Below are 25,873 nucleotides of genomic sequence, written 5' to 3' on the forward strand. Positions count from 1 at the left end.
GCAGGTCGACTTTCGTCCAAAGTTATTAATCAGATGGATTTTTTTCATTGAAGTGGATTAATTCTTTAGTATAAATATCTTGCATACTGTGGTAATAATTGATTAAATTTAATTTATAAGGAGAACAATATTTAATTGATTGAACAGTCAATTTTAAGTCAATAAAAAAGTGATTTTCAGGGAAACGTCACGAATCCCTGTAGTTTCAATAAACATAAATTATTTTCGTTGAAATTGCATTCACTGAATTAATTTCTTGATTTTCATGTGTTCTCTTTAACTTTATATCATTATAACGATTCAATATCTTGAAAATAATAATAATTTCCTATGAATATGAAATAAAAAATGAAAAATCAAATGTTTCACAATCACAGGTAAACCTATAAAATAGAGAAGTAGATACAATCCAGAAAATTACAAAAATGTAATAATAATAAAAATTGATGAGTCAAGTCTGCAATAATTTAAAAGGGGGGTAGACAAAACGTGGTACAATTACATAAACCATAATAGCGTTTATATTCTTGATTTGAATATTCAATGAATTCTTTATCAAATGAAATAAAACAAAATTAATTTCCACAATATTAACAAAGTCAGACGACATTAAAATTAACCTGAAGGAGCCACGATGGTGTTAATATTAAAGTATATGTAGGAATTAATCTTATCTGCTTCAATTTCTATTTTATTTTACTTAAATAATATGGTACTTCTGAATTTCGCTACTTGATTCGTTTCAGAAACATTAACTTTGATTTCTGATATTGGTATTTAATATCAATAGCAATTCGAACCTAGCAGAGCTTTTAAATACTAATTATTCAGAAATATATATTGGATTGTTTGGTAGTTGATCATGATTGAAATAAGTTTTGTATCTTTTTGTTTTTATGGTATATATATTTTCTTTGGTGCCAGGAAGATTATGAATCTTTTTCATCTAATTCTCAAATTTCATTTTAATGAAATGGACAATCAAATGTTTGTTCGTTTTTCTATTTCACAATTCCCATAACTCAAATATTGAAAAAAAAATCAGTTACTGTTCAAATATTTTAGAAGGTTATTTGTTGAAAATAGAGATCCCAAAATGCCTCTCTGAATGCCAACCACCCAAAGACAAAGCCCGCCTATCGTCAAGCTAGATTAAGAGCAAATCTGACGAATCCATTTCTGTGTTTGCATCTGATATAAACATATCTCGTTAAGAAGCAAACTTTTACGGGTCGGTCTTGTCTTCTAAACAACAGGTTCCTCCACCTCCATTCTTGTGACCGTGCACTGACCGCGAACTCTGAATTATGACCATATGTTGTCAGGATCACGATGCCTTTTATGCTGCCTCGAAAGACCATCCTACACAAGAGGTTCGAAGGGTTATCGAAAAATATTTCTAGTCAATATAGAGAGATAATGTAAGTGTTCGGGTAAAATATTTGTTTATACTGAATAATAATTCTTAAAGTGAAAACACTTTAGATGATTTTTGAATGGGTAAAATCTTCGCGTCGATGGCATGCTTTAGTGAGTTTAACGAGCTGAAAGAATATGAAAACTTCTTCTGTGGTTCATTCTTGTAATACAAAAAGACAATGCAAAATTATTCGTTCGTCAAAGAATAGTGTGATACAGACAGTGTCTTCAGAAAAAAAAAATGTTGGTTTATAGATTATCTTCAAAATTACGCTACTATTATTCGAAATTTTTCTACATAAAATTTCATTCACAAATATTTATCCAAATAGAATTATTTCATACATAAAACTAAGAAAACGTATAAATAGGACCACTTCATTGTGTATTTTTTTTCATGGATCAAAAATCGAATAAATTCCTCCACAAAAGTTATTCCGACATGATGTAAGTGTTTTGGTGAAATATTTGTATACTTATACAGAATAATAATTCTTAAAATGAAAACACTTTAGGTGATTTATGAATGGGTAAAATCTTCGCGTCGATGGCATGCTTTAGTGGGTTTCAGGAGTTGAAAAAGAGTGTGAAAACGTCTTCTGTGGTTCATTCTTGTTATACAAAAATACAATGCAAAATTATTCGTTCGTCAAAAAATAGTGTGATACAGACAGTTTCTTCAGAAAAAAAAATGGTTTATAGATATCTTAATTACGCTACTATCATTCGAAAATTTTCTTCATAAAATTCCATTCACAAATATTTATCCAAATGGAATGATTTTATACATAAAACTAAGAAATGTGTTTTTTTTTCATGGATCAAAAATCGGATAAATGCTACGCACAATACTTATTCACATGTAAATCAATATTTAGGTACGCTCCTCAGGAAATAATTGGTCGTTTGAATATTTAATGACAAAGTTGCGAATACCTGATTTATGAAACTGAATCCACAAAAGTTCATATCATGATACCCTTGAGTATTTTCATACAAAAGGAAAATACCCACATCAAATGTCCTCAGTCCACAATTGAATATTTAAGTCGATAAAATGAATGAGAAGTTAAAATGAACGATTTAACAATATCAAAGGAAGGTACTTAACTGAACGAAAAGAATGTCCAAAGGTTTTTACTAAAATAAAAATCATCCATATTGTATAACCGGAATAGAAGCCAGAATATATTAATGAAATCTGGTCTATTTTCAGAATGATGTTATTCGTTTGAGTTCATTATTTCTTATAATGAATTAAGCTCTTAAACAATGGCAAAGAAATCAATTTTTTCCAATAAAAAAATCACAACCTTCGGTCATAGCTTCCTTTATTTAATTAAAAATCCTGCTTAAAATTTTGAGAACGCCACTGAATTCTACGTAAATAAGCGACTCTATAATGTTTCAATTTCAGAACTCTATCATCAGTATAAGCGCAGATATTTTTTTTTTCAATATCGCCTGATTTTCAATTGTCGCTTTCAACTCGAATACAAAAGAAGGTGGCCAAAAATGAATACTACTCTTGTTAGTTCCTCAGAAAAAAAGAACGGAAATGGAGTATCAGATTTTGTCTATCTCTTCTGATTTAAAAGTTGGAAAACATCGAAATTTGCCCATCCTCTTCTTTAAATTGATTATATGAATTTTAGTATGTGGTAAAAAATATTTGTAGGTTACTTGAAAATAATAAAATATCGTGTAAAATATACAGTGTTTCTCTCCAAATACAAAAACTGGGCAATTATATAAAATTCGATGTTACTTATAAATTTAAAACCTGATCAGAAATGTTTTCACCATGAAGTATTGTCAATTATATTATCATCTGGACAATTGTGTGAAGAAGATGGATGTTCTAATCGAGAGATCCCGTTCGAAACATTCTTCTGAAAAAATATCTAACCTCATCTTCCCTACTTCCTGTCAATTGGTAGAAGTTTTCGTTGAATTCACAAGAAATCCCTGAACAACATTTTACAAATGTGTCGACAAGAAGGCTACCGCTACCAACGACTACCTACCTACTTTGTTTTGTAACTTCGTAAACTCGGATTTGTGAATAATACAGAGAGTTTCGAAATATTGTGTCGGTATTTACAGTTGAGGGTTGTTAGTGGTGTCCCTGGGGTGAGTTGTGACACGAGAATCTAGCAGGCCTCGCCCAGATCATAACTACTGCACGCACTTATAAACGGATTCGTTGGCTTCGTTCTTGGTTTTGTGACCTTGTCTATATTGAATCTTCCAGAATGAAGTTGTACTTCGGTTCAGCTAGAGTGAGACAGAATGCATTGGGTTATTCAGCCACTGGAGAATAATGAATTAGAAAGCGCAACCACTACGCCTCATTCAATAGTATAATAGACTTCAGGTACCTGTATAATGAACCGCATTTAAGGTACTTTTGGTTTACTATTTTCTTGGATAAACCTTTAAAACTGACAAAGAAAAAATTCAACGTTTTTTTTCACAGTTGAACGTTTTCAGATTCAAATAAAACGATGAGTGATTTTATATATTATAAAACTAAGAAAACGTATAAATAGGACCATTCCATTGTGTAATTTTTTTCATGGATCAAAAATCGAATAAATGCTTCGCACAAAAGTTATTGACTAGATGATGTAAGTGTTCGGGTAAAATATTTGTAAACTTATACAGAATAATAATTCTTAAAATGAAAACACTTTAGGTGATTCATGAATGGGTAAAATCTTCGCGTCGATGGCATGCTTTAATGGGTTTTAAAATCTGAAAGGGTATGAAAACTTCTTCTGCGCTTTATTCTTGCCATTCAAAAAAAATCGAAAAATTCTGGAAATCTCTAGCCTCTCATGAAATATCTTCAAAAATCCGAAACTATAGAGGTTAGAACTTTTCTGTAAGAAAATTTAATTCAGATAATCGTACTTGCTAATAGATTGCCTTAAAAGTTGGCAAATTCTCAAGAAATTTCGTGTTTCGGATTCTAAAGCTTGGAGGATCAAACGATGCAAATAGAGTTTGCGTGATACAACCTGGTCGGATATTTTTGATTTTATACAATCCAGAACTAACAGTAGTAATAACGGCACATATGCTAGAATAATCTTTGATGAGTTTGAATTGATCTTTGCTCCGTTCTGGGAAAATAGAAGAAATATTTATTCGAAAATAATATGAATTTTGAAAGCTGAGACCTACCAAAAAATCAATTAAAAATTAGTCAAGCACTGGCATACAGTCAGCAGCTTTTGAGCACTGAATCATTCATAAGTCAATTGTGCTTTTCGGATTCTCATATACATATCTATCATTCTGCGCTCATGTTATTCTAGGTTGCAATTTGTGCATAGATAATAATAATAATAATGATAATAATAATAACGAACACCCAAATGTTTTATTTCCTTTATTGTAGTAGAATATCGTATTACGTATTAAAGAAATTATTGATAAGAGTAGGTCAGAACCTATAGATAGAAATCGTATGAAATCAACAAAAATTTACCAATTTTCGATTTCAAATGTGGATGTGTCTTGAATAATGGACGTATAGAGAGCACCATATTCTACTTTGATATACACACATCGTCAAAACTCTTGCCCCCCTATTAACTCTCAACTTGTTTAATGTAACATTTTTTGTGAGTGGAATCTTCACTATCTTAAATGAAAGCAATAAACCAGCAAAAAATTTCTTGTTCGGGAGAATACAGGTGAATTAGGAGTTAATCAGTTTTCAGGGAATAACGAGTGTTGTAATATTGAGAATATTCAAGCCTTCAAGAAGAATGGAACGATATGCCTGAAAATTTCATTGATAACTTGATTGATCGAAATCACATGGTGGTTTCAGATTACGCAGAACAAAAAAACATGGAGGCACATGAAGGAGGTCCAGGAGTGGATAAAGGAAAGGCTGACTAAGAAGAAGAAGATTCAAGGGTGTCATTAAGAGTGAATAATTACTGAGCATTTCTGCGACACTTGCAAATTAAATGATAATAGTTCACAAAAAGCAAACTGATTTAAATCCTTTACAGGAGCAAATCAGTCTTTAAAATCCCATATGGTAATTTCTGTTCCTGATCCCTCGTGCTCACTATCCCTCAGTTTTAATAGAGACACAAATTGCTTTTCGAAGTGTTAATTATTCAAATTAAAACATCAATTCCGAGATAATCGAATAACATGAAATGCGTAGTCAAATCTTGGCGTGGTCCATCGGGTGGAAATACTTTAATTTTCAACAAATGGATGATTGATTGGTGGAGGAGCAGACATCCCCACTATAAATCAGTGAGGACACTCGGCGATCGCACCCCACCTAGAGGGTGATTCATAAATGAACGCACTAATCGATGATCACATATCTTGTATGGCGACAGGGTGCTTATAATATCATTGAGTTCAGTGTATATTTCGCAGGTCTATATAATACATCATTTCCATTCCCACTCATTCCATCACTGATTTACGATTTTGACAGATATGAATGTGAAAACTCGGTGCGTGATGTTCTTCTCACTATTCCTTGTTCATTTGAGCCTTAATTGATTGCTTTATATTGAGGGATTTCGGAATGAATATTGAATTATGATTTTGGCGAAAGAGGAGTGGGAGTATGAAATTAAAAAGATAACATTCGACTTTCCGTAACCCCATTTTATAATAACTAGAATTTTGCTCTTTTGATTATTTCCTACCATCTCAGCAAATATTTCGAACCATCCATTTAGAATTCAGCTCGCAAGAATAGTATATTGTGCAAAAAGTGGGGAAAGTTAAACATTTCTCACCAGTGTGAGAACACACGAGTGAGAAAAGGACTTTCTGCTCATTTTGCACACTATACTTTTCCTACAACTGCTATGGAAAGTAGCGTATTCTTCATAGCTTACTCAATTTCAAAACTATGTATTGCTCATACAGTGAAATAGTTATTTATAATACAAGTGCAGAAGGCATTGATATTCTTCCACGAGTTCAAAATTCAAAAACGAGCCACGAAGTGGCGAGTTTTGGAATGAACGAGTGGTAGAATGAGCCTTCTGTACGAGTATTATACATTATTTTCTCTAATTCATTGCATTTTCATTGAAATTAATGAAATATTTCCATAAATATAATTTAGTGATTTTTGCATTGAAAAATGTTGGTTGTCAGAACTGATTTCTTTAAGGCAATTTGATGAATTGACAGATAAAGCCGTAGCGGAAAGTTCGGAGTGCCAACATAGAATAATAAAATATTACCCTGAAAACTGTGCGTTTCTGATATATTCTCGCACGATTTTGTTCTACAAGATGTGGAAGAATGAACGGAATAACCACAGAATTAGAGAAAATATTATTCCATACGGCATTTTGCCCACACCTCGCTTGGTAGACCAATGAAACTGTGCTTTTGAGATGTCGTTGCTATGGAAACGGAAGAAATGAACATACATTGTCAACGAAGGCCCTTTTGAATTGAATCTGGTACATTACTTGTATTATTTAAATTTCTGCAGTTGTAGGAAAAGCAATTGGTTGACTAGTCTCTATTACCCTGAGCTGAGTACACTTGCACAGCATAGTCACTGTGCTTGGCTAGGATCTATCTGTTGCACAATCAGAAAACCACGTCATTCAATAAGTCTTGGCTCTGGCCACATATGGCACCTCTACTACCATTCCACCTTTTTCTCTTTGTACCAAGCTTCAAGATATGTCTCTTAAAATTTGAGAAAATAGAGTCTGGATCAAGATATTGAAGGTTAATACGACGCTGAATTTGTTCTGTTTATTGATGAAACACTGTTTTTCGATGCGAAAAATGTGCAAGCAAAGCAATGACTTGATAAGTGTTATTCAGACTATACTCCATCGGCGTTCAGATTGTGATATGTTGACTTTAAGGGTAGACAAAAAACCATCGACGATGCTGAAAACTCTTGTCCACCGAATTCGACAGAAGACATCAAAAAAGTCCATGAAATGAAATGATTCTGAGCGATCGCAAATTGAAGTTGAGTGAGATAACTGCAGAGTTGAAGATATCAGAAGATAGTATAATCACTATGTTGCCTGAAAATGTGTCCATGAGAAAGTTCTTCTTCGAAGTTGGTACCGCGTTAGCTTATTGCTGATGAAAAGCAACAAAGGTATGGTCGATTCCGAACGCGTAATTTTTTGCGTTGATATATGATATGAGATTCATTGGTGCCGTCAAAAGTTACCAAAACCACAAACATCAGCTGGTAAGATAATGACATAGGTGTTTTGTGACGTGTATAGTATATTGTTCATTTTTTATCTTGACAAAGGTAAACCAATCAATAGTGAATATCACATAACGTTATTGGATCGATTGAGTGCAGAATCAAAAGAACGAAATGCAGAAGAAAAAATTCTATTGTACCAATATAATCATACTTGTCACAAACTGTCGAAAACCATGGTTGAATTGGAAGAACTGCCCTTCCAACTGCTTCACCATATATACAGTCCATTCTCCAGAACTGAACCTCCATGAGAACTGGCTTTTTGCAGACCTCATAAGAATGCTCTATGGAAAGAAATTTGGCTATAATCTAGAAGTGAAGCATATTACGATAGCAGAGACGAATCTCTTCACAGAAAAATAATTAAAAAGTAAGAAAAGCGTTGACTGTGTTGATGAACAAAGTCGAAGTTTAAACTTATAGGTTTGCAATTTCACAGTCAATTTTTTCACTCGATGAAAAATATATTCAAGCGGTAAGTACATACTCAAAACGAAGAAATGAATATTCGGGTTAAATGGAAGAATCTGAGGACCGTAGAGAATTAGGATAATTTAAGTGTTACGGATATCATCTATCGTTATTGGCAAATGCAATAACTGAGTGCCCTGGATATCACTTAAAGAATATTTCGAACTTTTCCTTTATGAAATTCTAAATTTTAAAATGATGACATAGCAATGAGAATACTTTCCCCAATAGTTTTTCGCGATTTACAAGAAAATCCTTTCATCAGAAGGCTTCCTTATATGCTAAGGCTAAGACATACCCATAGTCAACTATACCTTCAGCTCCACCTGCGAATAGACGAACATCGGATGAGCAGAAGCAAAGGAATTATTCGATTAAGCAACATACCGCCAAATGGGATAGAAATATCGGCCTGACGAGTCACCCATGATGAGGAGCTAGAGGGTGCGATGATTTGTAGCCCCATTTCGGTTCCAAGATGGAATGGCAGCGCTACATCCCCATTGCCGCTCTATCAACCCCACTTATGATTTGCTTTATGGCTGAATGAGTGAATGACGTTGCGGAAATGGATCAAACTTGAGGATGTCTCTTTCCCCTTATTCAATCCGATGAAAACGTAAATAACCCATTGTCGGAACAATGAGTTGAGCGAGGAAATATGATATTATCTGGATGGATGAGTTTTATCAAGAACCTATTATGGAAAATTATATTCAATAAGCTTGAAGTGATTTTCGTGACACTCTGCTGATGTTTATATATTAACAATTATCTACCGGAAAAATGGGGAAGGCCGAAATATAATAGTAACTGTTATAAATAACAAAATAATGAATACGATTCCAGCTATGGAATACTATATTTCAAGATATTGTGATGAAATCAGTGAAGGAACATTCACCTTTCATATCTAACAAGTATAGACAATATTAGTTATCGCGCCTTTTGGTGTTGAGTGTACCAAATACTTTCTGTCAAAGTATAAAATGGCAAAATGGCAGAATATAATTTTTAGAGAGAATCAAGATTAAGAAATCAAAAAGCAATCAAATTTTGAATTTTTAATCAATGCTTAGGCAAATGGTGCAACTGGCCATTTACTTTCAGTAACTGATCAATAATTTTATTGTGCTTTTATCTTTATGAGTTCCACTAACTCGTGAACTCTAAGATTCTGAGAGGACTCCAGAAGCCTGGGAGGTATGACATTTAAAAGAGAACGAAAACATAGTATATCCATAGATAGGTAGAATTTGCCCATGTACACTCATAGTATGGCATAATTTTTCGTCAGTTCAAATTGTACATACGATATCTGCCCATTAAACCATCGATATACAAATGTCACTACTTTTCTTCAAAAGTATTCTTTTCGACAGGTAATCAGTTAAACGTTTCTTTCCAACTGGATAACCGTCAGCGAAATCTCCAGAAAACAGTGTGAAGCAGACTAAGGAATATACGTATTGTAATTCCTGATGAATCATATCCATAATGATTTCATTCACCCCTCGTCCCCTCTTCTTTGTGGAGAGCGTCGCGTATTCCATTGATACCATTATGTTTATTTCAAGATTGAAGTTTTGAGCCAAAGCGGTAAAGTGATTCAGCCACCGCATCCCGTCGGAAATACGGGTAGCCATGGCAACTGCAACGGCTCCTTCGACATCTGAGCATCGCTCAGGATTAAACAATCCCGAAACTGGAAAAGAACGGGATGCCGCAACGTTCGCCTGACTTTCCCGGAAAACTCGATGGCGTGTCGGTGACGGTGCCAATTCTGGAATAGGGGATGAATTTCTTGAAAGCAGAAATCGGTCATTCTTTGGAGACAGAATTCTCTTTGGATGGGGGAATATTACAGAGCGAAAAAATAATTCTTTCTATATAGAGGGCCACTACAGGGATATCGAAAACCGTTAGAAAGACAGGGTGGCTTAAAGTACAAAAAAGTTGCGTTATTTTGGAATGAGTGTGTTGGTGTGAACATATCCGAAATGTCTCCTTAGGTTCTCGAGATATCTCGAAAAAACTGAAAATCGAGATTTTCTTTTTTTTCTGTATATCTCATTGATTTTTGTATATTACTTCTCGAAATTTGGTTAATAGCCATTATCCAATAGAAAAATACTAATGGTGTCTTCAGATTTTTTCTGTTTTCCATTGTTTCAGAGACGCGATAGTCAAGTTATGATTCCACATAACAACTCTTCAAATTTGCGTACCTTGACTCGATATTTTTGAAGAGTGTGATACATTGCTGAATTCGTAATTTTTTACTCCATAACCTCATAAGGAAAACCAATATGGAGTCCATAAGAGAAAAAATTGACTATCGCGTCTCTGAAACAATGGAAAACAAAACAAATCTGACGACACCATCAGTATCTCTGTATATATGCTCCAGAAACAAATGAGTTATACAGAAAAAAAATTCTCATTTTCAGTTTTTTCGAGATATCTCGGGAACCATAGGAGATCATTTGGATCTGTTAACACCAACACAATAACTCCTAAATAACGCAACTTTTTTGTAATTCAAACCACCCTGTATCTCTAACGGTTTTCGATATTGCTGTAGTGCCCCTCAAAATAGATCTAACTGTATTGTGCACTTGCAATCAGATTAGTTTTTTTTTTGAACGTTCAATATCCTCCAATTTTCCAAGATTTTTGATACTATACAGAGTGTAACATGAGTGCCTTAGTGGTGAATGCAAGTCATCCAGACCTTTCAGAAATATGGTTTGTTGTGTATCCTAAAACTGTTAGTTTCGGAGATTAATAAAAATTTGCCTAAATTTTTGATATCAATAACTTAAAAATCAGCAATCCAATTTTGTTCGAATTTTGTGGATTTCTTCACTTCATACAACCCTTCAAAACGTTTCATGTAATTTTAATATTTCCAGAGTAGTATTCAGATTATTGAGTGTTTCCTTCAGACTTCGTAATCTATATTTTTTCCACGTTTCAGAAAAATGTGTTATTGCCATGAAAAAGATTTAGTGTTATGAATTCAATTTTTACAATACGACGAATACTGAGTCGATTAACTGAATAATGTCGTCCAAGAATTCTTCTTAAAGTTTTCACTGTATTCATAAATGAGCACTGAATTTGATCAAACAAATAACAAATGACATTTGCAATTTCGAATTGTATCATTCTTATTGGAAAACCCCATCCTATATAATTTTCATGTTCTAAGAACGAAGATGAGATGGCCATAATATGAAGGGAAATTCGTATATGACGAGCAAAAACTCCCGACTGTATATACTTTTTTTCGACCTGTTTATATGACCTCTCTGATATGATATTAGTTAATTAAAAAACTTGCTCGTTGTCAGTTGCAGTTGTAAATCACATCACAAGAGAAATATAAAAAAAATTGAATGATGTTGATTTTCTATTGAACTTAATTGTAAGAATCAAAATTGATTCCTAGCTCATCACTTGGTGAAACATAATAAAACTCTTGACTATATGTGAAATGTATAGTCAGAAATTCATTCAATTTTTATATGTTCATAGATTTATTGCCAACCTCAATAGGTCGAGGACGACTCATTTGTTGTCCATCTAATTTTTGTTAATGACCACAATTATTTGAATCAGTGAGGAATAAAATCATTAAATTCGCTTTACTGATGAACTCATATCATACCTATCTAATGACAACCTTTTCTATACAAGTCTTCCTATTATATTCAAGTTGAAATAGTGGTATACATCAGATGAGTTTTTATCATTCTGCGATTTCAATAATTTCAATCAGAATAACGATTATCGATCATGACAGTTGATAACCCCGTTATGCAACACATAAACTAATCCATTGTTTAAACCGTAGACGGTATTCCTTATAGACATGATTATTTTCAAGACAGCGATTCTAAGACCCATTTTAAAAAGAAAAACATCATATGAACCAATATCGTGAACTTTTGAGTACATATTTTTTTCGGCAACCGTCCGGGAAGTGCTCACTTCCCGGACGCTTTTTCTCTGAGAAAGTAGCATTTCCCGGCCTAGTCCGGAAAGTACGTACTTCCCGGACTAGTCCGGAAAAGAATCATAGAATCCATAGCAACCTAGATAACGGCTGACAGTTCGAATGAAATTAGTTGTCAAAAATTTGCATGTTTTTTGATTGCAATCGCAATAAAATATGGAAAGCAGCAGCGATAGTGTTATTTTACATGGTTGCCGAAAAAATATTGTACGCAACACGCCCGAAAATGGTTTTTTTAGACTCACAGACTTTTGTCTATTCGTCCAAAAAAACCATATTTTCCGGACTTGTTACGTAAATTACTATTTTCGGCCATCGTCCGGGAAGTGCTCACTTCCCGGAAGCTTTTTCTCTGAGAAAGTAGCATTTCCCGGCCTCGTCCGGAAAGTACGTACTTCCCGGACTAGGCCGGAAAGGAATCACGTCGTTTGTGTCATTATGAATATGAACATCTTGGTAGGTATATTTTACTATTTTGTTGTAATCACTGTGATCCTATTGTCCAAGATACCTTTCATAGATTTACTACTCGTCTTCAATGCAACTAGATGCATTTTCTGATGTATGCATATTAATTTTACCAATGATACGGGGTTTTGACTATCTCGAGGAAAAAAGGCGCCACCCTAACTCGTGAAATGAATATTACTTTAGGAATTCTTATAAATTTTTGAGCATAGTTGATCGTCTGATTTAATTTCAGCCGACGCTGTTTCGCTAAATTTTTTCAAAAATTTCTGGAATAATTTCATTTTTTTCGAAAGCAATGACGTACAATTTTTTTTTAGACAATAATCACATTTTTCTACATTAGAGAGTGCCACTTGAGAGTCTTAACACAAGAAGACATGTAGAAATTGTATAAGAATAACTAGACTAGTAAAAGAATGATTATAAATAAAGATTTTCTTCTGGAAACTCCCTCCTGTATCACAAGCTTTCAAGGAATTCGTTAGTAGGAAAATATAGTTCAAAAAATCATATCAAGAATGCGGAAACGAGGATCAAGTGCAAATTTAAGTTTTTTTTTTAATTAAAATAAATTTTGTTCATAAACTACCCAGAAGAATAACTCCTCAAATTTCACACCTAAAATGATGGATGGAAGTATTTCGTAATGATTACGTCTTCCGTAGCTTCTATAGATTGTCCCTGATCTTAGTCAACCAACGCAACGTGACAACACTCATGTCGAAACTTCATCTCTTGTTTTCTCACTGCTGAAAGGAAAATGAAGTAATTCAAGTAATCGTTCAATCTAGTATTTGTTGAAAAATACGTTCATTGTTACATAACGGGGCAATAATTTTTGTTAACATTCGCTCACTTTCCTAGATATTCAATGATTATTGCGAAATAACTGCGAACCGATATGTACCAACAGGGACTGATCAAGCAGAAATGTGAATATGTTCACTATAATTTCTTGATGAATGCACCAGTTAAGTAATCAAATCTAGAATGCGAGCAATAATGACAGGTTGGACACTCTAACCTTGTTGTTATTGAGTTTTTACCATAAGTGGAATATTGAAGTCACAAAGTTTTGTAGATTTTGCGTGTACGGGGTGTTCCAAATTAAGTCGGCACCATTGCCAACACCGTTATTATTGATGCTACGAGGTCGGTTAAATGGGCAAACTGGTAGCATTTTTAGTGGCCTTCTCGATGCCGACAACAAAACAAAAATTGACAGTCACGTTGTCATGATATTTCATAAAATTATATTTTTTTCAATGGAACACCCTATATTTTTCATGCATTTCGATTCGTAATAATATTCTCAACAACAATACGGACACAATGTAAGTAGAAAACTGCATACTGATACACTGAAAATGATTAAGCAATATAAGGTACTAATCAAATCTCCGGAAGGTAGATAGATGTTTATCGAATTGTCCAACTTCTACAACCTCCAATTGAATATAAAAAAATAATATTACAGCTATACTTGAAACAAATCAGTAATTAATTTTTTCAGATTTTATTCGATTCCACCTCTGGTGCAAAATGAAAACGCGTTGACTTAACCCGCTGTTAGATTAATCAATTACTTCAGTATCGTCGTTATGGCAATTGATAGATTACTCAACAAAAGACATATTATAAACGTATACCGCTCTGAAATAATAACGTCGACCTATAGGTCTGCTTCAATTTCGTTAAATGAGCGCGGAGATTAGGAACTATCTCTTTTGCAACCGTTAAGTATTTGTGGAGAAATTGTTCTTTGTCCTTAGCTTTCATCAACCAGTTCAAACGTTTCTCGCTATACGAGAATACATTTGAAAGTGACCTCGTTAATTGATCACTTCGATTTTTCATTCTTTATTTTTTCATATCATTTGGTCGATAGTCACGATCATGATACAACTTCTAAAATAGAAAATAACTATTTTTCGATTACGTATTAGGTATTTGCCAACATTTGAAACGGATAGGTACCTGAAGATGAAAAAGAAGGTATTGCTTTAGAAATTAAAGTGGAAAAAGGTTTGTTACATTGCAGTTTCTGATATGAAGAGAAATCCATTATTTTTCCAATAGATGGCTTAGTCATCTGTATCTAGCCTTGTGAAAGTCCGATAGGGTTCCACTAGATGGCGTCAGAAATATGAGATATCGTACTACAAAAACTTTTTTGTCAGCTTTGTGATTAGTTGCCATAGTTAAGTTTGTGCGAACGTCAAAGATGGTCACTAACAAATAGAAAATATGCTGAATTTTACAGTTTTCTTACATAAAGGCGAAAAAGCACACTACTAGAGTTTACGGGGTCTGCACCAGGAAAACAAACCATCATTGATTGGTATGTATAAGTTTGAACGTGGTGAAATGAGCACCGAAGACGGCGAATGCAGAGGACGACCAAAAGAGGTTGTCACCGACGAAAAAATTAAAAAGTTCACATAATAATTTTGAATGACTGTAAAGTGAAGTTGATCGAGATAGCAGACATTTTAAAGTATCATCTGAATGTGTACATCTTATCATTCACGAATATTTGTACATGAGAAAGCTGCGTGAAAATGGGTGCCGCGCGAGCTCACAATAGATCAAAAGCAACAACGTGTTTAATGATTCTGAGCAGTGTTTGAAGCTGTTTAAGTGCAATAAACCTGCATTTTTGCGTCGACAATGTGACAATGAAGGAAACATGGCTTCATCATTCCATTCCGGAGTCCAAACGACAATCAGCTCAGAGTTATGGCATCAGTATTTTGGGATGCAAAAGGTATAATAATCATTGATAACCTCCAAAAAGGCCAGACAATTAACAGCGTTTATTATATAGCGTTATTGGATCGTTTAAATGATAAAATCGTCAAAAAAGGCCCCATTTGAGAAAAAAAGATGCTGTTTCATCAAGATAATGCTCCGTGTGAAAACAATGACAAAATTGCTTTTTGGGTTTCGAATTGCTTCTGCATCCACCGTATTCGCCAGATTTGGCCCCCAGCGACTTTTTTCTGTTCTCAGACCTCGAAAGAATGCTCGCTGGAAAAAAAATTAGCGCCAATGGAGAAGTAATTGTCGAAACTGAGGCTTATTTTGAAGCGAAATACAAATCGTACTGCAAAAATGGTATAGAAAAGTTGGAAGATCGCTATATCCCTGTATCGCCCTGGAAGGCAACTATATTGAATAATAAAATCGAATTTTATCAAAAAAAATGTGTTTTACTATGGAGGACCGGGGACTTTCCAATTGTCCTGTTACTGATCAATAAGCATCTCGGATCAAAACCTTTCAAAGGATTTGTACAGTAATCAATAAAATATTCTCAAAAATCTGAGGTTGGGTCCATACCCAACGGGAATTTTTGGAAAATTTAAGCACAGAGCGCTTCGATTGCGCGAAGTTAATTTAATTGTTCGTATTCGGGACCAAACGAACATCCTTCATCTGATCCCGTAATGTATCGCGCCAGAATCTCATCAAAGAGCCGCCCGTTGCTTTCCGCTCGTTTCCTTGCTTCTCCATGGTTGTCAGATTTACACGTTTTCCTGAAGAAATTTCCATGGAAAAACTGCAGGTTTACACTGATTTGATACGACTTTGATTAGGTCGAAAAAGAATAAATAGATTGGAGAAAAAACGAATGTCTGAATTTGACGCTTCAAGCAGCGAAGACAGACAATGACGTCAACGATGTCTCTTCATAATAAAGCTTACTCTTGGACACCTGTTGAGGTAAGAGAATATTCATAGATCTGGGCAAGTGTCAATGATGGATACAATGTAGAAGACAACTACATAATACCTGACACTTCTGTTTCAAGAATGTTTTTGATCATCTCTAATTTAGTTGTGTGATTCAATTGGTTTCATGATCCTTTAAATGGCAGACTGAACATTCGAGAATGATGATTGGTGTAGAAAGTAAGGAAACATAGCTCTAGTGCTGTTAATAATTTTATCAACAAATTATGGAATATTATGTTCTTTGACAATAATTATATGGAATTATTTTCGTTCTAATCTTGTCCTCTAAATTCACTCATAAGTAATATAATAAGGGCATCTAATTTTTCCAAAAGAAATCGAAAAAACACGTTGCTAAGTAATCTTTCAACAAACATCAATAGTGCTGGTGGAAAAAATCCTCGTCTTCGACTCGGACTTTGCACCTAAACGAATGATTTTGTTGAAAAATATTATTTTGTATTGTGTTTTTTAGATTTTTTCCACAGGAAAAATTAAATGCCCGATTGGTATTTGACAAGACTATTTCATGAGACCATAATTACTTATTTTCAGAAATATTGTAATTTTTCATGACAAGTCTTGCCAAGGATAAAATCGAAAAAATTGCTGACAGGTGCTGTCGTAGAGTTTTTCCATCTAGAAAACATTTTTAATTCAAAATTGAGCGTTTGTGATTGGTGATAATTAATACGAGGGAAATAGTCCCCACAATTCATTATTTAGAATAAACAATCAAAAATCCATGCAGTGCTTTAATTGCTTCTAATTAAGTAAATTCTAAACTTAAATTTACTTCACCCTGGCACAATTCATGAAATATAGGTTTTACTAGGATTTTTGAAGTACATAAGTGAACCGTCGAAGTAATCAAGTGTAACAGAAACGATTTTTTAGCAGCACAACTAAATAATTTTTAATACCTGCATTCTTCGAATTTTGAGCAATTTTTGGTCTCAAACGATACGGTTCGAATCACTGATGACGAATACGATGACAAATTCGATTCTATGTTGTTTTGCTCATAACTTCAAACTACGTATTCGATGAGAATGAAACTTCGAAAAAAAATCTGAAGACGCCATTAGAATCTTTATATTGGATAATGGCTATAGAAACCGAATTCTGTGTTCCCCAAAAACAAATGAGTTATACAAAAATAATAAATCTCTATTCTAGTTTTTTGGAGATATCTCGGGAACAATTGGTCTGTCACACCAACGCAGTAACCCCTAAATAAAGCAACTTCTTCATAATTCAAGCCACCCTATATTTCTTACGGTTTGATAAATTCTTTTTGTGACAGCGAATACTTGAATTACTTTTTTGTTTGAGGAATCTGAATCTTTTGTTACTCAAATTTTCTGTTTCAGTTACTAATTGGCTCGAAGAAAGAATAAAACAAATATAATTGATATATTATTGATGTTTCATTATGAAAGCTAAAATAGCGCTTATTTGAGTATTGAGCACTTATTGATAAACTCTTTATGAGATAGAAACTTCGTAAATCCACCCATTGAATTCCGACCTTCACCTAGAAATCCCTCTTTCCCATTTCCTACAAACAACCCTCAATGAAAGACCCGGCAACGCCGCCCCCAATTTTCTCCTATCTTGCTTCAATCCTCCGAAGAGCGGGTGCGAATCTGATTTGCCGAACCCTGCAATCTGCCTTCCGACCGCCCCCGCATTGTGACGTCGCATATTAGGCCGCAACTCCTACGTCACCTGTTTCATCCCACTCGACTCCTCGGGAAAACCGTGACGTAAATATAAATATGCTTCATCGCGATAGATCTGCGTATAAAGACGTTTTCCGTGGTTGTTGTCGGGGATTATTGCAATTAACTCGGCACGTAGGCCTTGGATGCAAGTTTGAAATGGGACACGATTTATGGTCCTTCGTTTCTCGTTTATCACTAAGTCACCGAACGGAATTCGTTTTCATTAAGGTTGCTTGAGCATTTGGCTTAGAAAGTGTTAATTAGTTTATTATTAGCTGGGTCTCTGTTCAATTTCATTTTGCTGTGTTTATATTTCAATTATTATTATTGCTATTTGTCTTTTAAGTAACTTTATTTTAGGGTACTTCTATTATAGGCTTATGTTATTATATATTAATTTATTTTAATTGTATGTGCTTATTTTTTTCTGAGTATGATAATTAATATTTCCCTAAGGGTAAAAAAGTACTTTTTTCTACGTTCATGTTCGGACGATAAGAGACGTACAGAAATATTTCAATAAGAAAAATATCAGTTGAACTTTGAATTTCATCAACGATAATTTTCAAAGATAAAATTATAGATGTTTCAAATCACGATGCATAAATTCAATTCAAAATACATAATATAAACTTTATACATTAATTCCATAGAATTTTGTACAATACCGAAATTTCTTGCCTCGTTACTTCTATAATATTAACCCTTAAATGCATATTGTTGCTTTTCGGCAACACAACATTTCAAAGCATTTCAAACTCGCGTTATAGAGAGTATCGAATCATTGCATGAAGTAGCCGTTCTGCTACGAACCACTCTTCAATAAGCAACTAGTATCTGTTTGTAGGTGGCGTTCTTATTAGTTTATTATTGAGACTTCGCCGTTCGAATGCATCTGCAGAGTGACGTGTTTATATCGACTTTTTTATAGATTCTAGTTTATTCGAAAAAAGTGTTTCAGTGCAACAAAATTCTGTTTTCACATCTGAAGGTATGTATTTTGGATAAGATGGTGTTATTTTGTGTATAAGTAAAGTATTCTTGATCAAAAAATCGAATTTTGTTTTGTTGCCGATCGGCAACACCATGCATTCATGGTATCATTCGTTTTCAGTGCAAGACTGACTGTGCTACTCAGTTGAGTTTATCTTATTGTTATTCTTTCAGTATGGACAAGAAAAATCTTCTTACAGAAAAGGACCTGGAAGAGTACTGGAAAAATTTTACAGGTCTAAGTGACGACGAAATCGATTTTAACGATGAGCATAGCGATGAAGATTGCATGATTGGAGGCGATGATGAAGCCGACGTGGAAGAAGATGAAAGAAATCCTACTGGAAGTGGTGTCCAAGAAGATTCAGAGGATGAAGAAGATCTTTTGCCCCTCTCTTCTTTTTTGCCATTGAGAGGAGCAGGACAATCCGTGAAAAAGGACATACTTTGGAAATCGAAGTCATTGATTCTGAATGAAGATCAACTACGTTTTCATGGAGATGTAGAAGTTTCGGAGCAAATTTCTGCATTGGAACGGCCAGTTCAGTTTTTCAACTACTTCTTTTCAAGTGAGTTAGTGAAGAAAATTTTAGAAGAAACCAATTTATATGCGGTTCAATCCAAACCTGAGAGACCACCCTCTTTCGACGAAAACGACATAAGGCAGTTTTTTGGCATACTAATATATACATCATTGGTGAATATGCCCAATACGAGGTCAATGTGGAATGATGAATTGAGATTTGCACCGGTAGCTGATGTGATGCCAATAAACAAATTTGAGACTATAAGAAGGTTTATACATTTCAACAACAATGACACATTTATACCGCGTGATCAAGCAGGCCACGATAGGCTTCATAAAATCAGACCCGTTATTGATTTTCTGAATGATAAATTTTCATCGGTTGCCTTGGAACAAAATCTGAGTATAGACGAACAAATGTGCTCCACCAAGGTGAGGCATTTTATGAAGCAATATATGCCGATGAAGCCCCATAAATGGGGTTTCAAATTTTTTGTTATGTCAGGTATTTCTGGATTTGCCTATAAATTTGAAATTTATGCTGGCCAAGAAAAGAAAAATGTACCCACTGGCGAACCTGACCTTGGAGTAACATCTAATTTGGTTTTACGTTTAGCCAGCATTATTCCACGACAAAAAAATTACAGACTTTATCATGACAACTACTATACATCAATTCCTCTAATGGTACATTTAGCGAAGGAGGGAATTTATTCCTTGGGTACCATACGTAGAAATAGGGTACCAAATTGTAAATTACCCACAGAATCAACCATGAAAAATGTTGACCGAGGAACAAGTTATGAATTTGTGGCAACAATTGATGGTGTAGATGTTTCATCTGTTATCTGGAAGGACAATAAATGTGTAACATTAGTATCTTCATTTGCTGGAAAAACTCCAATTTCAAAAGTCAGAAGATATGATAGAAAGGTGAAGAAAATCATCGAAGTTGATTGTCCTTATATCATAACTGAGTACAACAGACACATGGGAGGTGTAGATCTGATGGATAGTTTTATGGGACGATATAAAATATATATGAAGAGTCGTAAGTGGTACATCAGAATTTTTTACCACCTTTTAGATATGAGTTTGGTCAACTCCTGGTTACTTTATAAAAGAGTGCATTCTAAAAAACAACCAGCGTGCAAGTTATTGAACCAAGCACAATTTCGTGCAGAAGTGGCTTATACTTTACGCAACCTGAGATCGGTTGCTAACAAACGTGGCCGACCAAGCATAAATTCAGAACAAGAAATCGAAAATAAGAGAAAAAGAGGGCCAATGAAGCATATACCTCCATCTGAAGTAAGAGCAGACCAAACTGGACATTGGCCTAGTATTGCAGATAAAAAAATTCGATGCAAGCTCCCTAACTGTAAAGGATTCACTCATACTATATGTGAGAAGTGTGGAGTAGGATTATGTCTTATGTCTAAATAAACATAATAATTGTTTTAAGCAATTTCACATGTAGTATAACTTGATTCTATACAGTTAATGCATGATGTTGCCTTTTGACTACAAACACTTTTTTCTCAATAAAAATGTCAAAATGAAATAAAATATTTTTTTCATTATTTTTCCCTGTATAAGATAGGACTGATCTTCAAGTTTTCAATTTTTTTTTTCGAAACAAAAAGTCATGCATTTAAGGGTTAACAAAAGAAGTTCTTGAATCTAAAGCTACATAAGATTTGACCAACAATTCGAACTTTATTTTATGTTTGATTTTTGTTGCTTCATGGAGTTTGGTGAACACTTTTTATTCTGCATCATCGGTAAAGATTCTGGCTATTATTATCCTACGAATGTAACTGCCACTTAAAATTTGCTGATTTCAATTCAGTTGAGTGTACGCACTATCTTCATGGTATTCATTTAGAAGACCGATCAAACCCTAATATGCGACATTTGCAGACTTCTAATTATCAATTGTTCAATTATCATTTTTTGTTCTTGACTGACAAAACACTAGTAACCACAGACATGTATTTTTACTTCTTCTTTTAATCTATGCATCATTTGCGCAGAAAAAAATTTTCTTTATTCTTTCTGCTGAATATCGTTTGTTGAGAAAATGGAATATTTAATTCGGTGAAGAGTTCTTTCGTGGCTCCACTGAAATTATCGTTCACATATTGAGTTCAATTACTCAGTCAAACGTTTAGTTTCGCTATAAAAACTTAGAATTTTTTTACTTAAAACAATCAATTTCGAAAATGATAAACGAATAACCATTTATTTATTTTTTTTTAATACGGTGATTGCTTCATCACGAAATGATTTCCTCATTGATAAATCACATAGAATGTAAGGAATTTTTTCATGTCATTATTAAGTTTTCAGTTCTTGTAAAAACATCTCTAACAAATAAAATCGCAAAATCGACCAGCGCATTCGCCAATTTGTAGTTAGTGTAGAATTGAACTCGAATCAACCTAATAAAAAGGAATTTTATATTCGAACCAACATTTATTTGTTAAGAGGCATACAATTGCATTTATTCTACTTGAATTCTATATCAATTCCAATTCTCCATTTCCTAAACCTTTGAAAATTCACGTCATTGACCACACCAATTCTTTGAGTTTTACTTCATAGGTATCTCTAGAGTTATAATTTTGAGATCTGATTCTCTACTTATGAATAAAGCCTAGGAAATGAAACATTTTAAGTGTGAATGAACAAATTGTTCAATTGGTTTTCATGTAGGTACATGTAGGAAATTGTTGAAAGTTACTACAAAATTTGTTAAAATTTTTGCGGCCACAGTTTACAAGACTGAAGCAATTTTGAGTCGTCGTGAAGCACCTTTTCGGCCGGAAATAGTAAAACTGGTGAGAAAATTTGAGCTGTTGGGACTTATAATTGATCTGAAGAGTGTGCGTCAGTCAAGAATACCTGAGAATATTGCTGCTGCAGCCTGTAGTGTTGAAGAAAACCTAGATTTGGCGATTCCTCGTCGATCTCAGGAATTAGGCATTTCACAAACGAGATTATATCGTATTTTGCGTAAAGACTAAAGTTTTAGAGGTTTTTAAAGTCCAGTTAACACAAGAACTCAAGCCAGTCGATTACCAGCAACGTCGTATCTTCGCTGATGGGGTCCTTCAAATGCATTAAAATGATCCGTATTTTTGTCAAAAAATCATTTTCAGTGATGAGGTTTATTTTTGTCTCTGAAGCTGCGTTAATAAACAGAATGATCGCATTTGAGGCTCGGAAACTCCAAAAATGATTGTTGAAAAGCAAGGGGTTTCTTGAAGATGACAGTTCGAAATTTTGTTTTTCAAAAATGCAGATTGAGATGAAAATTTACATTTGAATTTTTCAGGCCTCTTACGAATTTCTTTCTTATTTCTCGATCAGAACCAGAGAAAATTCAAGAAGAATATAGAAAAATTACTCAATATTTCGGTATATAAGAACAATATTATTGTTCATCAATAATATTGACAGAATTGAGATTTTGTTGATAACAACATTTGAACTTTAGAGCATTGAAGGAAACGAATTGAGTAACGCTCTGAATTTTGAGCGCTCATGCATTTATGCGCCAATTGAGCATTTCACCGCCACAGAACTGTTAAACTACGAGACATCCCGTTTAAATATTACTTATTAATTGTTATTGATATCTAACTTCTAATCTTTCAGTGAACTCAGTTGAAAGTTTATTGTTCATTTCTGCCTAGCTAGAACGAGACTAAAAACTACGCAAAGCTCAAGACCAAATCAGTGAAGTAGATCGTGCAAAAGCATTAATTAAATGGAAATTAAATGCATCAGATTAAGATTGCCATTCGTTCTTGTTCTTATTGCAAACATCTGCACAAAATGATCTAGAAAACTGAGGCTATGAGATCCTTCGCTATCCAAACTTCGCGACTTTATCTCCTAGTTTTTTGCCCGGTAATGAATTGGCATCTTTTATTGCTGTGAACGCTTAATAGAGTATCCTACGTAGTGGAATGAACCGATAAAGAGAATCAATATACTGCGAAGAATAACTCCTTGTCAACTACAAATATTCCGAACAGTTAATAACCTCTAATAATAAGCCTAAGGTATTTCATAAGTGGGAAAGCAATACCTATTCACTATCTCCTTCAGAATTGTAAGATTCTTCCGAGCTCCACAAAGAATTAAAGCGCACCATACACTATCCTTTTGTTATGGATTAACCAATGTAATTTGTTCATTCGTTTTTTGAGTTGGTCCGTGTTTTGTTGAACACAGAGGTTGTGACAGGTGAAGGCTTCAGTTCGATTAAATAATTTCAAGTTTCCTTCTCTGATGGAAATTTGTTGGAAATAATAAATAAAATACAAGTAGATGGAAAAGATTCCACAAATACAAAAATTTTACTAGGTTTTAGACTTCCTGCTTTGCATTATGACATTCCAGCTATATGGCTCTGATACTGTCTGTAACTGATGTGATTTGTTCGAGACCTTGGGGAGAGAGTATAGAATAGAATTTCGTAGAAAATTAGGAATTACAGAAAAAATATCTACAAAAAAAATGAGTAGGTTGTGGTGATGGCTGGTATCATGAGAAGGAGAATCGCTGAAGGTAGTATTTCCCAGGAAACTATTCTGGGGCCTAATATTTTTTTATTGCTAACTAGGCGCATGCGTGTGCAGTGTCATTTCGGGGTTAGTGTTGCCAATTTGTACAGAAGCCTAAATCTCTTGGACTATTTGTTTTTTGAACATTGGCCCTTACTTTTTTTTAGCCCTCAAATTAATACTTTAGCAGGTCTATTTTGGTAATTAAAATCTTCTTCTCCATCTTCCTCTTTCAATAGGACCAGGTCCTGTTCGATCCTGTACATTTGGCTCTCGTCTGGGATCTTCCTGAGATACTGAACACCAGCTCTCGTACCACATTTTTTGGTGGTCTGCCTGTGTCTGGTCTCTGAGTTTTAGCCCACTTTGCCCATCTATCTTCTCACTTCTGACATTCTTTCTACGTGATCCCTCCAGAATCTTTTTCGTGTCCTGATCCATTTCACCACATTCTGTACGACCAATTCTTCTCTTATGTCATTTATCCTTATTCGGTCCCTGAGTGTGACTTCTTTGATGATTCGCAATATTTTCATCTCTGTGGATCTCATTATTATTTTTGTTGTTGATGTCTCGGCTCTGGTTTCTGATGCATATGTGAGAATAGGTCTACACAAGTTTTGTGGATTCTGGTCTTGCTCTGTGAGTTCATCGTTTTGTTCCTCAACACTAAATCTCTCAGATAGCCGCTGACTCTAGATGCTTTTATCGCTAGTGTTCTTGCCTATTCTGTCAGGTTTCTTTCACTCCCAGGTAATTAAATCTTGATACTTGCTGTATTATTCCGCTATCGACTGTCAATTTGCATCTAGTAAGATTTTCAGAGATGACCATAGATTGTGTCTTGTTGATTTAGATGGTCATATGAAATTTTTCTGCAGAAATTTTCATCTTATTTAGTGGACTTTGTAAGTCATCTTCATTTTCTGCTACAGCAACACCATCGTCTGCATGAAACAATACCTTTAGGGAGCGGTGACCCATTCTGTAGTCAGCGTTGACTTTGTTGACATCCTAGATGATTTGATCCATTATGATGCTGAATAGGGTTGGATTGAGACTGTCTTCCTGTGATTAAAATATGGTTTAAATTTTTTATTTGCAGAACTAAGTTAAAATTTTTTCAAAATAAAGAATAGTATATTCAACAATCGTTGATCCATGAATCACGGGTAGATTACGCCATATGTGAACAAAAAATATGAAAATGGGTGAAATTAATTGATCTCCATTGAAATACAGTTGCTAATAAAATATATAAAAATTTTATTAACTAAAATCATTTAATACTTCCAATTAGTACCTATTCAATATATATAATTCAAATCATCAATCTCATCCAAATAGTAAAAAATCAGGAGGAAAGAAAATATAAAATATTTTCCTTTCTTTCTAAAGACTAATGCATTTCATTCATATTTTTAATTGAACTCTTTAATTTTCCTCATTCTTCACTCATTTCAACTATTAGGAACGACATAGCTCATTTTCTATTATGACGGATGTATTATACAAATGTATTACTCATTATAATGTATTACTTGATAATAGGATTAATTTCCCAATCTGGCAACTCAGCCCACATCGTGATATCTAATTTATATGATTTTAATGGACATCAAGGTCATTGCACTAATCTACACGTTTACCAAAGATTGCTTAATACGTCTCCCTAAT

The 25,873-nt window shown here is 34.1% G+C and overlaps 1 protein-coding gene across 1 annotated transcript; it reads left to right on the forward strand.

The window, feature by feature from the left end:
* The first annotated feature begins 1,332 nt into the window (after positions 1-1,332).
* LOC123674495 (piggyBac transposable element-derived protein 3-like) lies at positions 1,333-21,065 on the forward strand. Its single transcript, XM_045609384.1, has 2 exons — positions 1,333-1,421; positions 19,268-21,065. The coding sequence occupies exons 1-2, from the start codon at positions 1,333-1,335 to the stop codon at positions 21,063-21,065; spliced, it is 1,887 nt and encodes a 628-aa protein (XP_045465340.1).
* The last annotated feature ends 4,808 nt before the right edge of the window (positions 21,066-25,873 follow it).

This window comes from Harmonia axyridis, chromosome 3 (assembly GCF_914767665.1).
Source record: "Harmonia axyridis chromosome 3, icHarAxyr1.1, whole genome shotgun sequence".
Lineage (NCBI taxonomy): Eukaryota > Metazoa > Arthropoda > Insecta > Coleoptera > Coccinellidae > Harmonia > Harmonia axyridis.

What these genes read in the sequence shown, in the direction of transcription:
- LOC123674495 (XM_045609384.1), top strand. Translation starts at nt 1,333, where the DNA reads ATGCCTTTTATGCTGCCTCGAAAGACCATCCTACACAAGAGGTTCGAA. An exon ending in AGTCAATATAGAGAGATAAT is followed by an intron (nt 1,422 to 19,267) that starts GTAAGTGTTCGG and finishes TTATTCTTTCAG; the next exon opens with TATGGACAAGAAAAATCTTC.